Here is a 24487-nt window from a genome sequence, read left to right on the forward strand (position 1 = left end):
TTTTTTACTAAAACTGAACTGACTAAAATGTTTGTACATTTGTCAACTAAAACTAGACTACAATGTTTTAAGTTTTCATTGACTAAAACTATCAAATACTCATTCAACTAAGGCCAGTTGATTCAACGCGTGTATGTGTGCGGTGGGGGAGACTTTGAATTCAGCTGACTCCTATTTTTTTTTTATTTAAATCGGAACACAGAGTATATAAGTTGTTACTTTTTTCTCATGCTTTAAACCCTGTGGTTTGGAGCCTATTACAATACACTTTTCTCAGACAGGCATTATTAACATTTTATCACATTTCTCTCATTTAAACACTGAAAGTTCAAATTTCGTTAGATTTTAATGATCACTTGACGAGATTTGACACAACAAATTAAGTGACTGACTCCACTGACAGACTAAAATGTTCCTATTTTGCTGTGCTTCAGTCATGCTTTTAAACGCTACATCAATCCACTGAACAAGCTGTGTTGCTGTGATGCGAGCTATCAGCTGTTTCCAAACGCAGCAAGTGGACAATGATCAGACGCCCTAATGTCAGGGTGCTTTCACATCACAATGTCAGGAATTCTGTCTCTCTTTTAGGAGGGTAGTCAGAGTGTGACTGAGGAGAGGTGGGCAGCCCATGCAGATAAGGCCCTTTTCCACCCAGGATTTATTTAAGGGACCGGGGGGGGGGGTTGCAATCCAGGCCTTGATAGGCAGACAGCCCAGTCGTAACATGCAAGACAAATGCAATGCGAGGAAAAGCCTCAACACAAAAGAAAAAGATTAAGAGACAAGGTAAAGAAGCACGGTGGGTAAAACGCCTGCATTGAGCATTCTGATGGAACCTATTACGCCGGCTGCTTTATGAGCCTAATGTCCTGTTTCGCTGCCTTCAGAAACATGAGTCTTCAGTGCACATAATTTTGGTTTATGGGTAAGAGAGCAGCGCCCACACCCTGCTACCTCAGAGCTGCCTGCCTTGTCTCAGCTCCCTCCAGCAAAATGAGCTTTGGGAAACACCAGTGGTGGGGTTGGGGGGGGTCGTCAAAAGACAAGAGGTTATTTGATTAGGATGGAATTTTATTAAACGGTGGGTGGAGTCGCGCGGTGGTAAGAGACGAGAGAGGGGGCTGGGGGGTGGGGGTGGCTAAGGGAAAAGGCTGCCATTCATTGATCAAGGCAACGGAGCTTTTGGTGAGGGTGGAGGGAGAAAAAGGAACAACAAGCTTGTTTGTATGAGGCTGCCAGCGGGAGCAGTACCTGCAGCTTTTGGGCCATTAAAAATGCATGAGTGTATGCACTTTTAGGCGAGTTTAATTGGCTCTGTCTGCAACAAGATGGGAGGTCACAGAGACAAGCTGGGGCTGCCATCTACAGTAGCTTATAGACCAATACGCCAAGATGGTGGGGGGACACACGTCCCTTCTACTTGGCACTATTAGCCTAAACAAGCCCAGTCATCAATTCAAGAGTCAATGGCACTGTGGCTATAATCACACTGTGGTATGATGCCCAATTCAAATTTTTTGTTAAAATCTGATTTTTTTTTATAATAATGGATTTTCTCCGGGTACTCCGGTTTCCACCCACATTCCAAAAACATACATGAGGCTCTAAATTGTCCATAGGTACAAGTGTGAATGGTTGTTTATGTGCGCCCTGCGAGCGACCAATCCAGGGCGTACCCTTTCAGGGCGTACCCCGAAAGTACCCCCAAAGTCAGCTGGGATAGGCTCCAGCATACCCCCCGCGAACCTAATTAGGATAAGTGGCATAGAAAATGGATGGATTAGATTTTATATAGCACTTTTCAAGGCACCCAAAGCGCTTCACAATAAAGTGGACTCATTAATTCATGCCTTAGTCACACACTGGTGGCGGTTAATTACATCTGTATCCACAGCTGCCATGGTTTAGTCTGACAGAAACGTGGCTGCCAATTCACACTTACGCCCTTTCCGACCACCAATAAACATTCATTCACATTCATACACCAGAGGGGGCAGCACTGGAGGCAATGTGGGTGACGTGTCTTGACACAGCAACTGTGACTTGTGACTTGTGACTTGTGGAGGGAGCAAGGATCAAACCTTCCAACCTTCCGGTTTCTGGACGACCTGCTCTACCTCCTGAGCCACTGCTGCCCGTTATGTGCCAAACAAAATGCGACTTGTCAATGTGAATGCAAAGCGTCCAGGAAGCGACGTGCATGTACAAAAGCACGTCAAACACACTTCAGTGTGTTTAAGGAAGTAAAGATTTCTGCTCTCCTTGGCGCGTTTGTGTCAATTTGAAGGATTTTGTTAAACGAGAGTCAATATTTTCTCAACCAAATGAGCCTGCGTAGCAGATGAAGAAGAAAGAGGGCAAGAATTTTGGCTATGGCAGTTTGTGGAAAACTTGCTGCGACGTCTGTTCCGAGAGCATGTGGGTGGATTGGATGTCGGAGCCATCCACCCACATGTCGGTGCTGGGACATTGCCGTGAGCCGCTTCACTGACACTTTTTAAAAGTCATTTTCGGATGACAAGAACAGCTTTTGCCTACATCGGTGAGTACCGTCATCCAAGTCTAGGTAAGCACGGCAAACCGTCTTTCGATGACATGTAGGTCACATATATGCGACCTGACCGTTCATGCTGCAATAGCATCGCATACATATTGGATTTATATCTACATACGAATGAGGTATTTGAAAAAATCGGAATTGGGCTGTTCACATTGACATGAAAAAAAAAAAATCTGATACAGGTCACATATAAGCAAAAAAAATCTGAATTGACCTGCAGTGTGAACATAACCTGTGATAACACTCAAAATTACATAAGCATTCACGACAATCATTATTAAAGCCTTTGTCACATGCGTAATCATACAAAAGTACACAATTATTAGGTACGCATGCACAATCTACAATAGCTGTTTATAATCAAACAGGCAAGTACAGCCCTCACATTCCAGCAGGCATTATTAGGACAGCATATCTTCTCAAGAGACAACACTATAGAAAGTAAACCTCAATGTACTTTATAGAGTAGTCAGCTTGTATAGCAGTATATATACTATAAATACACAGCCATTATTTTCTACACAACTGGCAACACAAGTGAGTAGCAAGATAACTGTGCCATGCATAGAGTCAAACATGGTGGTGGTAGCATCACAGATGCACGAGTGTTGCCCACAATGGAGAGTTGTGGTTCACTGATGAGAAGGATAAATTCCAAAATGAACTGTGACATTGTCACATTGGGAAACTTGTCCAAAACACGATAATGACTCCATAACACACCTCCAAAATGACACTGAAGGTGATGGAGTGGCCAAGTATGTCTCCTCCAGACCTGAACCCAAAAATGTGGAAGGAAGGTGGAGGAGTGCAAGGTTCTTAACAGTGAAGTCATCATGGAGGAGTGGAAGAGGATTCCAGTGACAACATGTGTAGATCTGGTCAATTCCATGCCCAAGAGGATTAGGCACTGCTAGATAACGACGGTGCTCACGCTTAATATTCACACAACAGACACAATTTGGACATGTTCACTGTGAGGTGCACTCACTTGTGTCTCGACAATAGTGGCTGTGTTGAATCACTTTCAGTGGATAGTAAATCTATACTGCTATACAAGCTGCACACCGACTACTCTGTGATAATAAACATTGTTATATTGTGTGCCTTTACAGCAATACTTTGGTGTCCAAATATGGGCATAACTTCAAAGGGGTTGATGAAACCTCCATTTATTATGCTTTTGTCCATGTGTCTATCAGAAAGTGCCTGAAGACAGCCAGTGGCATACATGGTGTTCATTTGCAAGCATGTATTTCTAGGTTTACAGCTCAACAGGTGTAGTGACACAGCTTGGAAGCCTGCAGGTTCCAACAAGGAGAATCACTTCAAATAAAAGTTTGGACAAAAACCACACAAAATAGCAACCACATCTTCAGAGCTGCTAGGCATTACTATGACATCACATAGCACTATCAGTTAGTAGTATTGAGTACTGGTGATTTGTTTTTCCTCACCCATCGGCAATCAAAACAGCTACTATATGCCTTTCGACAGTAGGTAACACCCTTGCTATCTGCCAGGGGGATATTACAGAGACATTTTTGACAACACTTAATACATTGATTAAATCAGACTTTTTTGTATGGAGGTTTTGTATGAGCCATGTTTGTTTGCCTGCGAGATGTGTTTAACCCTACAATTGGGTGTTTTTTTTATTAAAGCGAAAGAAAAGATATATCAAAATACGAACGGGACCTGTTGACATATGACATTATTCTGTTACATGCTGGAAAGAATTCCGAGTTAATTAAGCTCCGAGTTAGGCCAGCTCGCTAGCCACTTAACCGGCTAACAAGCTACAAACTTACCAGAAGACAATCCGTGTTTATTTCCGACTTGGGGTCCTGCAGCATGGCATCGATCTTCTCAAATCGAGCCTCCATACTTTCCCTGGAAGACATCTTCGCCTTTGAAGGAAGTCCAGTTTATGTCTCGTTGGGAACAAACAAAAAAAACAAGGAGCTCACCACCAGCGAGGCTAGCTAGCTTTAGCAAGCCAACTGATCGCTAGCTAGCCAGCTAGCTAGCCAAATGTTCTTTTTTTCTTCGTGTCAACTTTTCCGCGTCAACTTAAAGAAAACACATCGTTCTCCTGGATGGTTCACATACGATAAAACGTTGGAGGTCCCGCTCGATGTACAAAAGCCACATTTTTTTGGTGTGAAAGATACTTTCCAACGTGGCTGGCAAACAAACTTGAGTTGCAAAAAATGCTCAATGCAGCGACAGACTAGTCAGTCTCCACAGGATGCCCACACGGGATAATAACAAATTCGAATAAAATGTTGCATTCACACAAAACATGTAGTTTAAAACATCGCACTTTGTGGACACTTGCGTCACAGTTAGTCCAGGCCTGTTCCCATTTTTGTGCCAGGTCCTTGCAGGGAGAGCGACAAACTAATCTGACAGCTCAAAAGAAGAAGTGGTGGAAGTGTAGCAGAAAAAAACTTCTGCTTCTTGCAAATTTCAGTTCAAACACCAAGTGTGTACGGCGTTTAACGGTTCTGCTGCAGTCCCTTTCTGCGGTGTCGCCAACTGCCGGCGGCTTCCACGTACAAAACGGCGTTATTCCCAAGATCCGTCTCCTGCGAGCTGGACGTAGGGTGTATTTTAGTTGCTATCGGCGAGGGGACACAGCAGAAGATGCACAATTTTCTCCCACAAGCCGACCAACATGTCCGCCTTCCTGTTCAAACACCCCGGAGGAGCCACTTCAAAATGTCAAGCGGTGCGCATGCGCATTGGCATGCAGTCGAGTTCCCAGGCTAGGGACGGCAAACATGTTGCTGCTGATTGTCAGTACTTCTCAATAACATACATTTATATACATATTTTGTAATTCATTTGCAATTTTTTATTACATAAAAATATATATGTATAAAGTAAATAATAATACATTATACATATACTACAAATTTGACGTGATCCGTTCCATTTTAATTTGTTTATTTATTCTTATTCTATTTTCTTGTCTCTCATGTCTTGCCTTGGTTGTTTTATTTTGTGATTAAGTCCATTATGACATTTTTGCAGAGCTGCTGGAAATATGAATTTCTCTTGGAAATCAATAAAGTATCTGTGGATCCATCTATCTATCTATCTATTATACAAATAACAGTATTTCTTATAAATAACTGTTTAATTTGGCCGCACAGTGGACATAGTCTGTAAAAAATGGGGAAGAAAGAAAGAATGAAAGTGAGAAAAAGAAGAGGGTGAAACAAAGACTGTAGTGTTTGGTGAATTGTACAATTTTTCATCAATAAAGAGACAAATAAGCAAGCCACTTGCCAAGTTTCTCAACTTTTATTTGATACATTTGGTATGTGCTACCGACCGCACGGTGGTACAGTGGGTTTGAATCTCCGTTGGGCATCTCTGCTTGCATGTTGTCCCCGTGCGTTCGTGGGTTTTCTCCGGGTACTCCGGTTTCCTCCCACATTCCAAAAACATGCATTTTAGGTTCATTGGCGACCTTAAATTTTCCATAGGTATGAATGTGAGTGTGCACAGTTGCAGTACACCAGTGACCAGGTGTACCCCACCTCTCGCCCGAAGTCAGCTGGATAGGCTCCAGCATACCCGCGACCCTAATGAGGATAAGATGATTCTACAGGAGGACAGTACACTCTGCCAAAGTACTGACTATCGCCAATTGCAGCAGCACACAACTGGCCACACTTTTTACAGGTGTTTGATTGTACCTTGCACTGCAGGTATCCACTTTTTAGAGGAGGGGCACTATCTGTTGTAGCAAACATAGGTTGAGTGGGGGTAGTGGGAGCAGCACAGGTTGAGGTGAGGTCTGTAAACAAAGCAAAATGAGTTGTAAGCACAACCAACACAAACATTTTCAAGACAACATCAGATGTAGTATATTTGCAAGCAGGTGTCAAGTCAATAAAAGAAGAGAAGAGAAAGCTGTACACCTGTCAAGCAAATCAAACATAAGGTTGTAAACAAGGCAGGTCAACACAAAGGTCAGCTATTTTAGAAACACAAAACACAAAAGTAGTCACCGAAAGAGGAGTGCTGGATGCTTCCTGCTTGTTCATTGGGTGTGCTTGTGTTGACACTGGGGATCTCAGCCTGTAAAACATTTGAATTGGAATTATTCCAAGGTTCAAATCATATCTACCTACAGTATAGTTTATTTATTATGAGACAGTACTTGCTACTTGGCTGTGTTACTCTTCCGGTCATATTTGCTTTTGCAGCTGCATCATGGATTCCTTCAAATCTCAACATCCATCCATCAATTTTCTATGCCACTTGTCCTCACTAGTGACTTCTTAACAGCCATCCATTTTCTATGCCGCTTGTCCTCACTAGGGTCGCGGGTATGATGCAGCCTATTCCAGCTGACTTTGGGCGAGAGGTGGGGTACACCCTGGACTGGTCGCAGGGTCAATCGCAGGGCACATATAGACAAACAAATTCATACCTAAAGACAATTTAGAGTCGCCAATTAACCTGCATGTTTTTGGAATGTGGGAGGAAACCGGAGTAAAACCCACGCATGCAAACTCCACACACAGATGTCCTACGGAGATTGGAACCCTGATCTTCCAGATCTTCTGACTGTGTGTCCAACATGCTAACCACTCAGCCACCGTGCGGCCCATCAAATCTTAACATGGTAAACTAAAATAAAGAAACATTACAACATTTCAGAATTAAGCTGCCATTTTAGTAAACTGAGGTAATAAATGTTGTCATGTCACACGATCATTCAGTATGGACATGCAGGTAAACTGAGGTAGGAAATATCAAATGTCATGTTCCATAACCATAATGAATATCTTAAAGGAACGCAAATGATTTTTTTTTAATATTTGATCTTGTATTGCTTTTCATTTTGTGTCTTAGTCCGCATAAATACATTAAAACATACAACAACTCAACAGATTTAAATAAGCTCAGCTGCATTCATAAGATATAAATTTTCATATTGCTTGATTAACACAAGACATTTATACAGTGCACATGACAACTCTTATACAACGTGAAAAGCTTTCTAACATAAAGTGCCCTGAATACATTACTAGCGTCAAATATTGACGTCGCAGCGTGTTCAATTATACACACGCGCGCGCGCACACACACACACACACACGGCACCAGTAAAAAAAAAAATCCATGAAAAGTTTAATAATACTTACCACTTATCAGACACTTATCACAAGTTCGACGTCGAGTTGAGCTGGAGTAAATACTGTATTTATATGTATGTTGCAGAGTCGACTTTCCTCAACACTGAGCGTAAAAACAGCTACAGATGCGTCGTCATTATCCGTGATTGGTCAAATGTTAAACTATGCTAATAAAGCCGAAAGTAGCTAGTAGCTAGTAGCTCTCTCATTGGCCAAAATGTTGGATTTATCGGGGAAAGACGGACAGTGGCGGAGCTGATTGGGTGAAAAAGTTGCAGAAACTCAGCTGGGATAGGCTCCCCTAGTGAGGATTACGCGGCATAGAATGAATGAATGAATGAACAGTTAGAATTTGCATTTGTACTGAATAACTATTTGTACACAATAACTATGAGTAGTACCATTATTTTTATATTTGGCTGTATAAATATTTCCCTGTAATACTCCAACAGTGTCCACATAACATTTTCTTGTACTACAGTATTATTTTGTTACCATACAATCCCTAGATGCAACATTTTTCCAATGTATAGACCACCTATATATTTTTCGATTTGCTAAAACACAAGTGGTTTTCATGTCCCCATTTTCAGTCACAATAATCTCTTCATTTATTTATTTGTTTTTAGTTATATAGCTATACAACTGCAGTCCTGCAACATTATCTCTTATTTCCTATTACTATTACTTTGTGTTATTCTAAAACCCCTCAGTGCAATACGTTCCCCATTTATATAATATTTTACTTGTCTAAAATACACATAATTTTAATTCCCTCACATTCAGATTTATACAAATATTTCATTACAATTTAGATTTACTGTTCAGACGTTGGATTTTCAACTAAAGGTCCTGCCAGCTTGCATGTTAGCCGCTAGAGAGCACTGTCGTACAGTTTTAAAGCTATTTTCATTGACACATTTGACAACTGAACATAATTTTGACTTCTTGACACTTTAAAAATGCTCTCAAAAGAAAATCTGTCAAAATATGGCATACTGGTGTGATTAAATGTAGTACTATTCGACCGAACACAATTCAAAGCAGGTTATCTACACCGGGAAGTCATTCGGTTGCTTTTTCAACCAGACAGGGGGCGACATTGTAAACTATACACACCAGAAGCAGATTTCTGAATAAGTTACGCACTCAAACTTGAAACATGAGTGATTATATTGCATATGCAAAAATTCGACGAGATAACGTTATATATGTAAGACATGCAGCATGAATTCTGCACGTGTGCACGTTTTTATTCTTGTTATTTTGAATAACTATTGTGCTTGTGCAATATTAATGTGTTGTTTGTCGAAGACCTGTCCATAGTTGTGTGCCAGTGACGTTATGTGTGTTGGAAAGCACAAAAAGTACACGGTTTTAGATACAGAACGTCCTCGCACTGTTTAGGAAGTACAGCGGGTCGGTGACGTCACATGCTCTTGCACAGATCAGCTGCAGGAACTCACCCACGGAAGCTGACACGGACACCTGAATGCATCTTTGCGTGGGAGCAAGGTAAGTGAAGTTGTGGCTAACTCGTTTTCTGGTGGCGGACATATGCTTTAAAAGTTTGTCTTAAACTAGCTGTTGTCGCAGAAGAAAAGGAAAGCGTGAGTGCGTGGATTTAAACGTGAAGAACGTTTTTCTTCATGCAGTCCATGAAGTTACATGTTAATTAACGCAGTGTCACATCAGTGTCATGACTGCCAAGTGAAGACATAAAAAAAAATCCAATGCATTGTTGACCTCTTAGCGGGGTTGGCCTGGAGTTTTATATCCTGCTGTTAAACGTCTCTCACGAGCCCATGAATTATTGCTTAACAAAGTCATTTCCAGTGTGATTTAATGCTCCTGCAGCTGCCTTAAGCCTTTGGTGTTGAAACAGGCAACATAGATAATCATATCAGATAAAGGCCAGCGTAGAGATGGTTTGTCATTGTAATTACGGGCAAACCAGTCTGTCTTGACTGCGCTTAATCTGCCATTCCTTATGGCTTGTGTCCTAAAGGTTGCATTCCTTCTGCTTTCCCAACCCCCCACAAATTCCCTCCACCCCCATCCTTCCTCCTGTACATTTTGGAATACCTCTGGATCTTAAATATGCACACATGAATAGAATTTGGAAACTAAAGCAGATTATGTGCATTTTGGTTGGTCCTTGTCATTTGCAAAAACTGCCACATGTTAATGGAACATTTTCTGCACTGTACTTTATTATTACTGAATGTCTGCAGTATTAGGAATACTGCCTAAAGAATTGAAAAAGATAAGTTATAGTATTACTAATGCTACTACAGCGCTGGGTTCGGCCATTACTGTTTTGACTGTGACATGTCTATGGTAGTTGTTCACTTTGAGACTCAAACATTAGTGAGTTTATACACCCAAAACACTGTCATGTATACGACTTGGCAAGACTAAGCACTTTTTAAAATCCATTTTCAATGGAATCTCATAGCTCAGTCTTTAATACAGATGTTTTTGGTTACCTACCGTAAAGCCCCCTTTCCACAGAGCACAACAGTTTAGTTAAGTTTGGTATGGAATTGATAGCATTTCCGTTGTCAGAAGTTTCTGTCAGTTGGTAAAGATATGGTAGCAAGACACAATGCTGTGCCTCGATTGGTTGACGTCGATGGTTACTTCAGTCCAACAATGACAAACAGAATGGGACAAACATCAGTATCAAACAAGGTACTGTACATTATCAGACGAGACAAGTTCTTTTACTTTAATGAAGTATTTGGCAGCGTATGTGGTATCACAACTTCAAATCGTGAGGTAGAAACGCAAGATAGGTCAGTGTTTAGTGGAGTTGTGAACAATAAACCAATACAACCAGCTATCCGATTTGACAAGCGGGTGATACGACTGCGATGGTAGCAGCCTCCTGGATCGATATGACTCAGCCATAAATCCTTAGATGAATCGATTGTATGACATGCACCGGGTATCGCGAGACTAACAGTCCGTAGACAGTGAGTCTCTAAAACAACGCGAGAGCCCGGGCTACCCACGAACGATTTTCGCGCACGCTCCATAATCCAGAATGGATATTACCAGTAGCAGTTTACTAGTCTCCGCAAAAGCTTTTCAACACATCAGCAAATCAAAAGCCTAAAGTTTCAAATGTCTTTGGAATTTACAAGGACGGAAAACTTGACAAAACCCATGCCATTTGTAAGGTATGCAGAGCAGCTCTGAAGTACGTTGGTAGGACAAAAAATCTTGACCAGCAAGACCAACAGACCAACAGAGACGAGTACGGTACCCTTTTTTCTAGGGCTTCTGCTTAGGGCTCTTTGTAACTTGTTTACTTTTAAATGTTGCACCTCTGTTATCTGCCTGCGGTGTTGAAAACATTATGCTCAGGCTGAAATGTTGCACAGTTACTATTGTTATGACATTTTTAGCATGGAACTTTCCAAACTAAAGCCTGTTTTATGCTTTCCACATCCGCGAGGTTCAAATGACGTCATTTTCACACCCACGTCCCCTCGAGCGGCACTTTTCATGTGGAAAATTCCCGCTTCGCGCACCTCCACATTTTTCTAACTACGCGGACGGAGAAATGGCAGACCAGCAGGAGATCCTCGCAGTTGAATAACAGAAATACCGGCATTTATATGAGGCAGCCTACCCTGACGTACAGGAGTTTAAGCATAAAGAAACACTGAAACAAGTTGTGCTTTAAGCCAAGTTGTTTTTTATTTCTTTTGATAAACAAAAAAAACAGTACTTCTTACTTAAAAAAAAAAACAGTTGTACTTTACAGTTGAGTGTGAATGGTTGTTTGTCTATATGTGCCCTGCGATTGGCTGGCAACCAGTCCAGGGTGTACCCCGCCTGTTGCCCGAAGTCAGCTGGGATAGGCTCCAGCATACCCCCCGACCCTAATGAGGAAATGGATGGATGGATGGATGGATGGACTTGGGGTTCTGTTGTTGTTTGTCTTTTGACTTGATTTTTGCCAGTGCCTTACAGTATGCTGTAATGATGTGGTATATTACACAGTTGAAAATACTGTAAGAATGTCACTTTTATAGGATTGCCGTCATTATTTTAGAATGTAAGATTAATGTCTACATCAGGGGTCGGGAACCTTTTTGGCTAAGAGAGCCAAGAAAGCCACATATTGTAAAATGTATTTCCGTGAGAGCCATATACAACTAACAACAACTGACAATACAACTAAATGTGTGCCTTATTAAGTATGACCAATAATTTTAGAGTATAATAATTCTCTGACTTTATTCTGTTTAATAACGTTGTTATATTGAAGCTAACCAATAATAAATACTGTAAAATACTTCTTACCATTAATGTGACTTCTGTGCTTGCGGTAGAAAATGGATGAATGGATTAAAGTGCATAAAGAAGTTTTATATTTTGAATGTTATTTTTAATACTGATTTCTGTAAAAGAAAATTACTATGAAAAAATGTTATTGCGTTAAAGCCAGAGGGCCAGATGCAGCCACCAGAAGAGCCACATCTGGCTCCTGAGCCATAGGTTCCCTACCCCTGGTCTACATCAACAACCATAGAATCATATTTAATCTAATCGTACCGTTTGTACACTGTATCGAATCGTTCTGTTTTAAAAAAATACTGTTTTTCAATTGTATCGTATCTAGATGCATATCAGATCGTCTATCACAAAGAATTGTACAAACCTAGTGTTTAGCCTTCCGAATTGAAACATGGCAAATTGAAGTTAACAGCCATAGGTAGATGCCTACAAATACTGTTCAGTTTGGTTCACCACGTATCGGAAAACACTTGCATCAGACTTGTGTTTCCACTGTAGTGCGTGTAGGCAGGATGACGTTAACTGCGTAAGCTACATACATAGTGGGATCCATACAGACTTGTTCATATTTTTTTAAAGGTAATGGTGCAGTGCTGACTTTGACTTTTTTAAAGTCTGCATAACGTGTAAAACGCCTGCTTGTTTCGCTGTTCTGTATAAAAAGCATGAACAGGAAACACGAAGACAAAATCAACCCGGGAATAACCCTCTGAGGTAGTATCAGAGTTGTAAGAGAGGTAGGGTAGTGCCTGTGTGAAAGTGAACACTCTAATACTTGGGACAGGGGTGTGATGTTTGAAATCCAACTAGGAGTGTGCAAGCCCATTTTGATAATGGATATTGGTCAGAAAAAAGGAGTATCGGATTATCTTGGTCTGCATCTCAAATCTCCAATATTGATACTCTGATACAAGCAGTCAATTCCAGACTCCTGAACTGAAAAAGTTGTATCTGAACACCCCTAAACCTGACACTGACTTCTCCCATTCTGTTGTATTGGAAGCAGTTGTCACTGTCATTGCTGATTAATTTGGGATGCCGCATTGCTGTGTGAAAGTGCACACAGTTGTGGCAACATCCCACTTCACTGGGTCCTGTGTTCAAGGCAAAGTCTCTGATGTGACAATTTTTCTGTAAAAGTTGTGGACAGCAGTAGTTACAGTAGGTATTACTGTAAAGTTGCGAGATACAGTTCAGATCATTTCACTGTGGTACAGTTTGGCTTGGTGAAACCCGATAAGCCCAATCAACAAAAAAAAAGATGTTTAGTTCCCCCCAACTTTAAACTGTAACTGGTACCCCAACAAAGCGTATGAAAAGGCGCAATGGTGTGATGACAAGTGTGCACCGAACCCAAATGTACTGCCTTGTGGAAACAGTTGAAAACTTTAGTTGAGTCCGACGAACAAATGATTGTAAAGGTTAAGTTGGTCAATGGCGTTTAGCATTATCATGTGAGCACACGCCCCATTGAGTGTTCGTTGGGTGGCCTGTCTCTTCAAGAGCATGCGCAGCCCTGTCATAGAGGGGTCTAGAGGGGTCAGGGGCTCTGAACGCTGACCATCTGGCCCTTTGGGGAGGTGTGTTGGGGGGGGTGTGACTGGTTTCCTCACTGGTTGTCTTTGTTCCCTGTAAACAATTGGGACTTAATCTGGGTGGAGATAAGTAAGGGTCCCCGTGAAATTGCTCACCATGGCAGCTTTTCTCTTTCTGTAGCCTTGAAGGAGACATCTCTTTTTACCCATGTGGGGGTGGGGGGTGTCCGTGGCTTGCTCAGGTGTGTCGTCTTAAATGTTCATTTCGAAAACATGGGGCATGTTTTCATTGGAAAAATCGAAAAAGGAAAGATTGAATGAGCTTGTATTATTTTTCTCCTCTTTAGATTGACTCCAATTTGCATCTGTGAACAAATCTCCCAGGAAAAAGCTCTAAATGACATCGGTTTTTGCACTCAGTAATTGTCTCCAGGGGAAGGGATTGTTTATTTCCCTCCATTATTATTCCAAGCATTTCGAACATGAGCCAAAGCTCTGCCAATGTGCGTTGTTCAGTTGACGTCACGCTCTCTATTTATCGTGTCTGTTGTGACACAGCGGAGTGCAATGCATCACTCGGATGTGTATTTGGTGGCATAACAAAAGCCATGTCATTGGGATAGATTACCAAGAGGGCTGCAACATTGGGAGGGGGCTTTGGTTTCTCTGTTCACCTCAACTCTCGAGACATTTGAAATATTGATCCATAAAGGGCAAATCTATTACTCGCAACACCCTCGCTGATCATTAGATGGTAAAACAACCACCAATGAGGCGAGCAGATGCTCCTCTTGATCCTTTCAGAGGCACTAAGTGCTGCACTGACCCTCAGTACAGATGGTACAAGGGCCACAATTTTAGTCAGAGGGATTAACGCTATTGGTTCATACCTTTTTTCTAACATGATGTGGTAGGATGAACTAAACAGGTGGTCTTTAAAGTCACATTCATCACTCTGGGTGATGAATTGACCAGTTTTCTTGGTATTTAAAAAAGTATTCTGTTTTGTTTCCCACAAAATATCTTTACTACACATCAAGACATTAGCCATTTCCTGAGTAAGGAACCATATTTGGTAGCCTGAGTGGGTATCTTGTTGTTTGTAAGATATTATAGGGTTGTTTCTAGTGTATCTTTAGTGCACACCAGGACATTAGCTTTTTAGTGGGTGAAGAACTATACTTGGCAACCTAAGTGGTTATTCAGTAAGGATCTTGGTGCTTGGAAGGTCTTATTTTCACCAAAATGTCATTGTAATACATGAAGACATTAACCGTTGTTGGGTGAGGAACTGTCATTGGTAACTTACCTGGGTATTCTATTAGGATTTTGGTGTTTCTATAGTACTTACTGTTGTTTTTCCCCCTGTCTGTTTCTATAGTACTTAGTGTGGTTTTTCCCCCCTGTCTGTTGGACAAAGAACTCTATTAGGTAACCTAAGTGGATATTCAATAAGGATCTTGGTGCTCACAAGGTCTTATTTTCCCCAAAATGTCATTGGAACGCATCAAGACACTAACCTTTTTTGGGTGAGGAACCATCATGAGTAACTTACCTGGGTATTCTGTTATATTCTAAGGAACCATACTTGGTGAGTGAGTGTACAAAAACAATGTTTTTTTTTATACAGTATTTTTCAAGACATTAGCCTTTTTTTGCCGAAGAAACATTTATGGTAACTTACGGGGTTGTTTGAAAAGGATCTTGGTGTTTTTGTTAGATATTAGCTTTTATTGTGTTTTATTGTGAAAGAATCTTGCTGTGTAGTCTAATAATTGACAAGGATATTTCAATGAATTTCCCATAAATAGGTTAGGTTAATGATTATTTTCATCATGTAAATTGTTTTCCATTTGGGCAACATGCTTGTAGATTTTTTTACCAGAGCAAGGAACAGTCCGTTCCTCACATCCGTACGAAACAGCATAATGGTCGTGGTTTTTTTTTTCAAGGAGTAAAACATTCAATTCAGTACATGCTGATGATATCCTTGATGGCTCTTGCTGGCGTTTTCCCACAATATTTGACAAAATGCCTCGGTGTGTCCAAGGTCGTCATCTTGAGCACAAAAAGAGGCGCTGATAAGGTCTGCAGAGAAAACAGATGTTGAAAATTGAAGCGAGGCAGCTGGATGTGGGCAGCCAGCTTCTTACATGCCATACCTCAAATATCTGGCAAGCTCATAGTTGAGCCTAGCCTGCACGTTTTAAGCCAAATGCAACTGTACGATCGCTGTATGAGGGAACATGACATAGTGGACAATTGGATCATTAAAGCCATTCCTACAAAGGCTCTGGACCCTCCCCCGCTTGAAAGGAGATGTCAAAGGTCTGTGACCTTTTCCATTTATGTGCATTGATCCCTCAGGGAGGGGGTGGGGCCTCCTTCTGAAAGCCCTCTGCCATCAGCTGTTATATCTTAGTTTCACCTACAGGAAGTGGTTTTATTTTATTCCATTGTTTAGCTATGCAATTATTAGTCCATCCATCAATTTTTGAGAAGCAATTTGTCATCGTAGAAATGCTGTCAGTGCAGGCTTTTATGATGTTTCAGTCGGTCTGGTGCTGCGGGAGGACATTTTTTCTCCTCTTTGTGCATCTTCAATGGCAAGTAGTCACCAGTGTTTTATTATTCATAATATTCTTGAATGATTAAACAATGAATATTTGCTGAATGTTTTAGAGGACATTGTATCACATGCACATTCAAAATACAACAGTGAATTTAAAATGTTTTTATTCTTAATTTTGGATTAAAAATCACAATATCGCATAAAATATTGAGTCAACCTAACATTCTTATATTATATTATATTGTATTGTATTATATTATATTATATTATATTATATTATATTATATTATATTATATTATATTATATTATGTTATGTTATGTTATGTTATGTTATGTTATGTTATGTTATGTTATGTTATGTTATGTTATATTATTTTATTTTATATTATATTATATTATGTTATGTTATGTTATGTTATGTTATGTTATGTTATGTTATATTATTTTATTTTATTTAATTTTATATTATATTATATTATATTATATTATATTATATTATATTATATTATATTATATTATATTATGGACTGTCAAATGATTAACATTTCTAATCTGATTAATCCCGGTTTTCAAATGAATTAATCATGATTAATCATCATTTGCAACTATGTCTGCAGTATGCCCGTTTTTACTGTATTTTATTGAAAGAAAGACAAATGATGACAGGATGTGTTAACAGCTCCAAATGAACTGAAAATTTAAATCAAGCTAAAAGATAGCACACGTCTGAAAAACTATTTACCTCACACTAGTTTCTTTGCAAACATTTGAATCACACTTTAATCGTGTTATTATGAGCAATGAGGGGTTGTGGTCAAAGACACCACATCATTTAAGTTGAATTCACATGTTTTGAGTGTATTTTCTGGGATTCCCGAGCATACTTAAATACATAAAATTGTACTTCCGTAATAAGAATTACAAAGTGAGTGATAAGAAATATCCACTTATTGTTTTTCTTTGTATTTCTGTCACGTTACATGCTATTATATTGTATTGTATTATATCATATTATTGTGTCACTACAATTGTGTTGACATCGGTTGGCAGGAATAATGAATGAATAATGAAATAATGAAAATAGTTTTAGAAAGTTCTTTGAAATGATTAAATAAAATATACATTGAAGTCACTTCTTTTAGTAAGTAATAGTAGTGATAGTACTAGTAATTTGTAAGTATTACTAGTAATTGTAAGTCCACCTAAGATTAACTTCATGTTTTGTCTCTGTTTAACTACATTGTGTGGAACCAGTTGACAAGAAAATTAAGATTTTTAAAAAGATATGTCTTTTAAAATTAAATATATGAACAGCACATCTCCACTACTGTAAGACCACCCGTGAATGGCGAATAAATGACACACTCATAAAAATTGCCCATTTTTGACACACACCTTGTGTGTCAAAGATGAATTAAAATGAATGAATCATTAATCATTAATTAATAATAAGTAATTAATAACTGAATAATTAATTTTGAAAAATGTTTTACCAAAAATAGCAAATTTGCGTGAATGCTGTTTTACTGTATATAAAGATAAGATAAGATGAGATATGCCTTTCTTAATCCCACAAGGGGAAATTCCAGGTTTACAGCTGCAAAAGTACAAGAGCACATAAGAGCAGATAAAGTGCAAAATCAAGGTAATATAAATCAAGAAGTTATACTGTATACACTATTTACAGCTGTGTACATGTTGATCAAGGCACAGGTTAATTGCACGGTGATTGTACAGGATTTTTGTAGCAGTTTTTGTTATGGAGTCTGACAGCTGCAGGGAAAAAAAAAGACCTGCGATACCTCTCCTTCACACACTTCGGATGTATCATTCTGTCATTAATGGTGCTCCTTCGGGTAGTTAGTGTATGTTGGAGGGTGTGGGAGTTTTTGTCCATCATGGAGGACAGCTTGGCTGTCAACCTCCTCTTTCCCACCTCCTCCACCTTTTCCAGAGGACATCCTAGGACAGAGCTGGCCTTCTTTATCAGTTTGTCCAACCTCTTCCTGTCAGCTGCTGTGATGCTGCTCCCCCAACAGACCACAAGATAGAAGATGGCAGACGCCACCACAGAGTCATAGAACGTCTTCAGGAGAGCCCCCCGCACTCCAAAGGACCTCAGCCTCCTGAGCAGATAGAGTCTTTTCTGACCTTTTTTGTAGAGTGCAGTTGCGTTGTCAGTCCAGCTTATGGTTCAGATGAACACTCATGTACGTATAAGATCTCACCATCTCAGTGTCCCTCACTGCTCACTGGTGATGGGGGGGTGTTGGGACGCCGATGAAAGTCCACAACCAGTTCCTTGGTCTTGTTGGCATTTATCAGGAGGTGGTTTCACTGGCACCGGCTCATGAAGTCCTGTGTACGACCGGTCGTCCCCATCTGTCATAAGTCCAAGGATGGCAAAGTCTTCAGAGAACTTCTGTAGGTGGCAGGAGGGTGACAAGTGGCAAAAGTCAGCAGTGTAGAGGGTGAAGAGGAACGGTGCCAGCACCGTCCCTAGACGACCCCTACAATGATAGAGGCACCGGCCTGTAGCAGCTAGGGTTCTTGGGGTGTGGGGTCTTTGGTACAGGTATCACGCAGGACATCTTCCAGAGGCATGGTTTCAGGCTCATATTGAACAAATGTCCAATGAACAGGACCCGAGCAGCCTGGAGCTAAGGCTAAACAGATCATTATTATGTTAAAAAATAGTATTCACAAAATAAGCCTTTGATTAATAGGTTATTAAATTAGTTTTCACTCCTACATACTGTAAATGATGAAGTTGTGAAATGTTTCTTCTTCATTCAGCAGTGAAGTGGAAAGTTAAAGGTTATGTGGACGGACTAGATCAGGGGTCGGGAACCTTTTTGGCTAAGAGAGCCATAAAAGCCACATATTTTAAGATGTATTTCCGGGAGAGCCACATAATATTTTTTAACATTGAATACAACTAAATGTGGGCATTTTTAAGCAAGACCTCTAAAGTCTCTAAAGTTATTCTTTTTATTAACATTGTTGTACTGAAGCTATCCAATAATAAATAAAATACTTCTTACCATTAATGCGACTTCTGGTGCTGCGTGGTTTTCCACCGTACTCCGTATCTTTTTCTTTTCACCCTCTTCTTCGTCAAAAGGGTCGGCTCTACAGAATTAGCTACTTCTTGACATCTCAATGATGCGCGTAGGCTACCGCATTATCCAGTCATAATCAAATTTTGGTGTCTGACCCGGAAATATCGGAAGGACAGCTGGCACTGGCCACCCCGCATTGAGGTAGAAAATGGATGGATGGACTAAAACGCATAAGAAAGTTTTATATTTTGAGCATTATTTTTAACACTGGGATTTCTGTAATGTACTTTAAAGGTGAGCGAACAAAAAAAATAAAATACATTTTTATCGTGTTAAGACATGTTTGAGAGCCAGATGCAGTCATCAAAAGAGCCACATCTGGCTCCCGAGCCATAGGTTCCCTACCCCTGGACTAGATGAACAAAAACTCTTTCTGTCTCTCATTGATACTGAGTGTGTCTTATAACGATGGATGATAGGAACATTTTAGGCCAAGAAGGTGCGACATTTGCTATGCAGTACTGCAGCCAACGACAACAAAAGAAGTCTGGCTCATTTTAATGTGTCCAAAGAGGGGCTTTGGTTTGCTAAATGTGTTTGTGTGTACACAGATGTTTAAGTGTAACATGAAGCTTGCACATGGAACTTCCTGTTTACATGTTTAGCCTCCACCACCAGCAATCCCTACGCTTACTGCCGTATAAAGAAGGCTTTGCTCACTTGATCACATTTTGGATGAAAAGTTCTTTTTTTAAATGGCATCGTGTCAGCTTGCTTTCCATGTGTGTTTTGCTTTTTCTTTGGCTTTTTTTGCAACACGTACTCCAAAAGAAGCTTTTTTTTTTTTTTTACAGTTGTAGGTTCCACTGCCCTGTTTTAGTATGTTAAAATTTTACTTAAAGGATTGCCAGTTTGACCCAGGAACAGATTAATTCGATTTCCTATGGGGAAAATGTTGGACTCTAGAGGTTCTACTGTATGATGTTCCCTCCTGTTCTGTGCACCCCCACCACCTTCTGGGATCAAAGTTGAAGTAACTCCCTGACAAAAACGAATGGAGCTTTTACCGGAACGACCCATCGCGTCGTCCGTCAGGGAAGCGTGTCCAAAATGAAGGTCAAAGGGTCGCGTGTGATGGCATATCCAGGTGAAGGAGGCGTCTTCTGTTCGCCTGTTGGCTAGAGGAAAAAGTTCAAACCTGCTCCTCACTGTTAAGGATTGTGGCTCACATTGTTACCACATTTCTGCATTACGCAGCCATGTGAGCTCATGAAGAGCACTTAGTAAGATTATCCTCACTCTTGCCATTGAAAGCATGGAAAGCATCCAGTGGCGAATCCCCTCTCAGAAAGTACTGTTATAGAACAACTTGTTCTCACAGGCTGTTCTGCGTATATACACCCCTCTTCCTCCTTCCTCCCATTTGTGCACAAATGTCAACCCCCTGGTGGCGACCAAGCATTCCTTGCATGCTATATTTTTTTAAAGAGTACACTGTGTGCTGCGCCACCGGATGGATCACAAAGTATTTCAGGTGGAAGCTCATTGTTTTGGCTCGGATTTTTGGGTCAGATTTTTCTGCTAAGATAAACACCGTCTGAATTGTAAAAACAGCTATAATTCGTGCACAAGTAGCCAGTTACATTCGGGACCAGTATTAAAGCAACAGTGAGGAACAATTGTCTATTATTTTACGTTACGTTCACACTGCAGGTCTATCTGAGCAAGTTCTCTATGAACTGCCATAGCCAAAACTCTTGCCCTCTTTCTTCTTAATTTCCTACGCGGAATCATTTGGTTAAGAAAATGTTGATTCCCGTTACACCAAATTCTTGAAATTGCCACAAACACGCCAAGGAGAGCACAAACTCTGGCAATGTTTACTTAAACACACGGCAACGAGTGTGATGTCATGTTTTGCGCATGTGTCACTTGAGTGTCACTTGAGTGTCGCTTCCCGGACGCATCGCGTTCACAAGTCGCATTATTTTGGTATGTTAACGAGCACATAAAAGATCAGATTTTAACAAAAAATGCGAATTGGTCATCATACCTGCATTGTGAACAGCAACGTCAGACGCTAGTGCTAGTGAGGCGTGTCACAAAATCTCGTGTCACAAGATCTTGCAAGATTAAAACAAGGCAAGATTTCTCGTTCAGAAAAAAACTGTCTTGTGGGCACTAGGCCTGGGACGATAATAAATTAATTAATTAATCACACAATAAATGAGAATGAACTCGATCATTTTGACAGCTGCAACATATTGCCATGTGCATGTGTATCTGTTTTCCTCATCTCCTGCCTCCAAACAGGCAGGAAGTGAGTTCACTCTGTGCATTGGTTTCAGCACAGTTTGTTTCACAGAACAACGGCATGAATGGAGTGAGCCCTTTTGTCAGTCATACAGTCTCTTTTTCTTGGAAGGTGGAGGCGGGGCCGGTAGCATACACACAGAGTGAGCAACACAATGAGTTAGCAAAATTAGCACTGATGCTAACAACAGTGCATTATTAGGGATACGAGAGGCTGATACGCAAAAAAACACAAGTGATCTAAAAATCTGTAATTAGCATGGCTAGAAAAGACAAAAAATAAACACACATGCTAATGTTAGCGTACCATGTTGCTGTGCCTTAGCGCTGGACGCTGCAGTGTTATACTCCACATTCTCCACTTTGCCTTTCTTTGTGCCCCCAGTCTCCTTCATTATTGTGAAGGAGTAGAGCTGGTACTATTAAGTGGAAAAGCATTGCTAGTGGTGTATAATATTGGTGAACCAGCCAGGACACATCTTATATCGCTTGTTAGCATTAGTCCAATCAAATAAAACATGGGATTTTTTTCAAAACAGAATGTCATGACAGCAAATTGTGACCCACAGACACACTATGAACACAACTATTATAACGTTAGCGCTGATGCTAACATGAGCGGCATTCGGGCTGGTCCACCACAAACCGAGAGGCTGTGCTCCTTATTACAAACCAGGGTTTATTACACAACAGCACAAAAAGGGTATCATCAGCAGGACTTTAAGCTGTTATTTTAAGGTCACATTATTCCATATTGTTGCTTTCTGAGTTTAAAATCAATTTAAAAGAACAGCTGGGAACAATGTGTGCTAGCAGCATTTTTGCCCATGCCCATGTCAACATACAGTAGATTGTTGTTAAACCAATTCACTTTCCCGCTTTCCCTCACAATGGAGCACAAGGGCAGCTCGTGTTGACGCTGCCAGGGTTTGTGTGGGAGAGACTCGTCTGCTGCACTTTTTCCATCGGCCCTCACAGATTGTCCAAGGCTACGGTGACCAAGACCCAGCCCTAAGCTGCGAGGACTCAACGTTCCGCTGTGGCAGGGGGAGGTCATTATCTCTCGCTCACTCTCTCTTTTTCCTTTCATTCTCCTCCCCGGTAGAGCGTTTGCAGGTCAAGCACGGCCAAAAGAAAACATAGAAATAATTCCGTATTGATCTCAGCGAAGATGTGTTTATTGACTCAACTGATAAGATCAATAAGAGCGAAACCCACGTGCCAGCTTTTTTCATCACAACTAATCCAATGGAAGGAAAGCAACTACCAACTGTCAGATGTGAATCAGTGAGCATAAATCTGATTGGCCAGTCATGAGATGCGCATGAGCCAAACAGTACACACGGTGGGATTTGTTAGTACCCTTACTCCAAAGGAAAGAATGACTGAAATAATTGCACTGACAGAAATACAGAAAATGTACTAAAAATTAACGAATGGAAATCAGACTTTGCTTTTGCATTGTGGTTTTAAAAAAAAACTAATGAGATTGTCCTGGACAAAACTAATGGTACCCTTAACCTAATATTTTGTTGCACAACTTTGTGAAGCAATTACATCAATCAAGCACTTCCTGTAAGGCTCAGTGAGACTCCTGCACCTGTCCACAGGTATTTTGGCCCACTCCTCATTAGCAAACTGCTCCGGTACTCCGGTACTTTGATAGGTGCCTTCTGTTTCAGCTCTTTCCACCGCTGTTCAATTGCATTTAAATCAGGGCTCGTAGAAGGCCGTTTCAGAATAGTCCAATACAGTATGTTGCCCTGAGCCATTCTTTTGTTTTGTTTTGCTTTTGGACACTGAGCAACACATTTGGCTCCAGAATGCTTTGATGGTCTTGAGGTTTCATTGTACCCTGCACGGATTAAACACACCGCGTGTCGAATGCAGTAAAGCAGCCTTACAGTAGGTTTGGTGTTCTTTTGTTTGTATGCTTCATATTTGTGTCTGTACACATAGAGATCATTGAAAGCTGACTTACCAAAAATCTCCAGATTTGGTTTCCAGAAGCTTTGTTGTAGCTTGTCAATATGCATTTTGGGAAATTTCTGTATTTCTTTTCAGTTTTGAGTCGCCCAAAGTCAGCTGGGATAGGCTCCAGCATACCCCCGCGACCCTAATGAGGAGAAGCGGCATAGAAAATGGATGGATGGAGTTATTTCAGTGACCAATGTTGGTTATTGTGGGTGCCAACTATCGTATCCACATTTGCAAAAGCTAATTCTGTTCCTGTCCAATGAAACGCGTTTTCCTGTAAATTTGTTAAAAAAAGAAAATGTAAACAGAATTTTTGGACAGCGATTAAACCATATTAATCTTAATGTAAATATTATATATAAATAATATTTCCCAGAATGTCTATATTCTGTAATATGTATGATTATGTTGTACACATTAGCGGTGTTAGAGAATTGTTGTTTTTGCTGATGTCGTGCTGCATGACGACTGTTTTTACAGTTGGAACAGTAACAGTTTGTGATCTCGAAAACATCCACTTTCCATGGATCCATTCTCAAATATTTGTGTTTTAAGGGTCTAAAACAACTAAATCTGCTTTCAGTTTAAAATGAGAAAGCATAAATATAGTTTCTCCTCACTATTGCTTTGTAGCATTAGTGTTATGGTGTGACTTGAGTAATACAAGGCTTAAGAAAGCGAAATTAATAATCTGATAAAAGGTTGTACAACAGAGGGACTTAAATCTGAGTTGCCTGATGAAGCATCTCCTGCATGCTGTCCATCTGTCTGCAGGATGGTGGCATAGGGTCTTCATTCAGGTTTGCTGTCAGTTTTCCCTGTCAGCGAGGTTTTGTGTGTGTGTTGTGTGCGTGCGTGTGTGTGTCTGTGTGTGTGTGTGTGTGTGTGTGTGTGTGTGTGGGGGGGGGGGGGGGGGCTACCAACAAAAGATGCAGATCCACGTCCATTGTCCCATTAAGACAAAAAAGATTCCTGCTGATGCCATGTCTCTCAG

General features: G+C 40.5%; 2 protein-coding genes and 1 long non-coding RNA gene across 8 annotated transcripts in view; 1 reads left to right on the forward strand and 2 right to left on the reverse strand.

The window, feature by feature from the left end:
* The window catches only part of rock1 (Rho-associated, coiled-coil containing protein kinase 1), a 48065-nt gene extending 42779 nt beyond the window's left edge, over positions 1-5286 (reverse strand). For both annotated transcript variants that reach the window (XM_054759848.1, XM_054759837.1), the window contains exon 1: positions 4375-5286. In XM_054759848.1, coding sequence (XP_054615823.1) covers positions 4375-4467 — 93 coding nt within the window. In that variant the 5' untranslated portion in view covers positions 4468-5286. The remainder of the gene's footprint in view (positions 1-4374) is intronic.
* Positions 5287-5856: 570 nt separating this feature from the next.
* LOC129177483 (uncharacterized) lies at positions 5857-7878 on the reverse strand. The gene is made up of 4 exons (XR_008569629.1): positions 7732-7878; positions 6589-6658; positions 6274-6374; positions 5857-6159 (listed from the first exon to the last, which is right to left on the reverse strand). It is a non-coding gene; the product is annotated as an uncharacterized LOC129177483 (long non-coding RNA).
* A 1296-nt stretch (positions 7879-9174) lies between these two features.
* Positions 9175-24487, forward strand: part of greb1l (GREB1 like retinoic acid receptor coactivator) — a 59501-nt gene continuing 44188 nt past the window's right edge. For 3 of the 5 annotated variants that reach the window (XM_054766515.1, XM_054766517.1, XM_054766514.1), the window contains exon 1: positions 9176-9237. The gene's annotated coding sequence lies outside the window, so the exon portion shown is untranslated. Of the gene's footprint in view, positions 9238-24487 lie in introns of all 5 variants that reach the window. The other 2 variants (XM_054766516.1, XM_054766513.1) reach the window with 2 other exon arrangements.

Source organism: Dunckerocampus dactyliophorus, chromosome 2, assembly GCF_027744805.1.
Source record: "Dunckerocampus dactyliophorus isolate RoL2022-P2 chromosome 2, RoL_Ddac_1.1, whole genome shotgun sequence".
NCBI lineage: Eukaryota > Metazoa > Chordata > Actinopteri > Syngnathiformes > Syngnathidae > Dunckerocampus > Dunckerocampus dactyliophorus.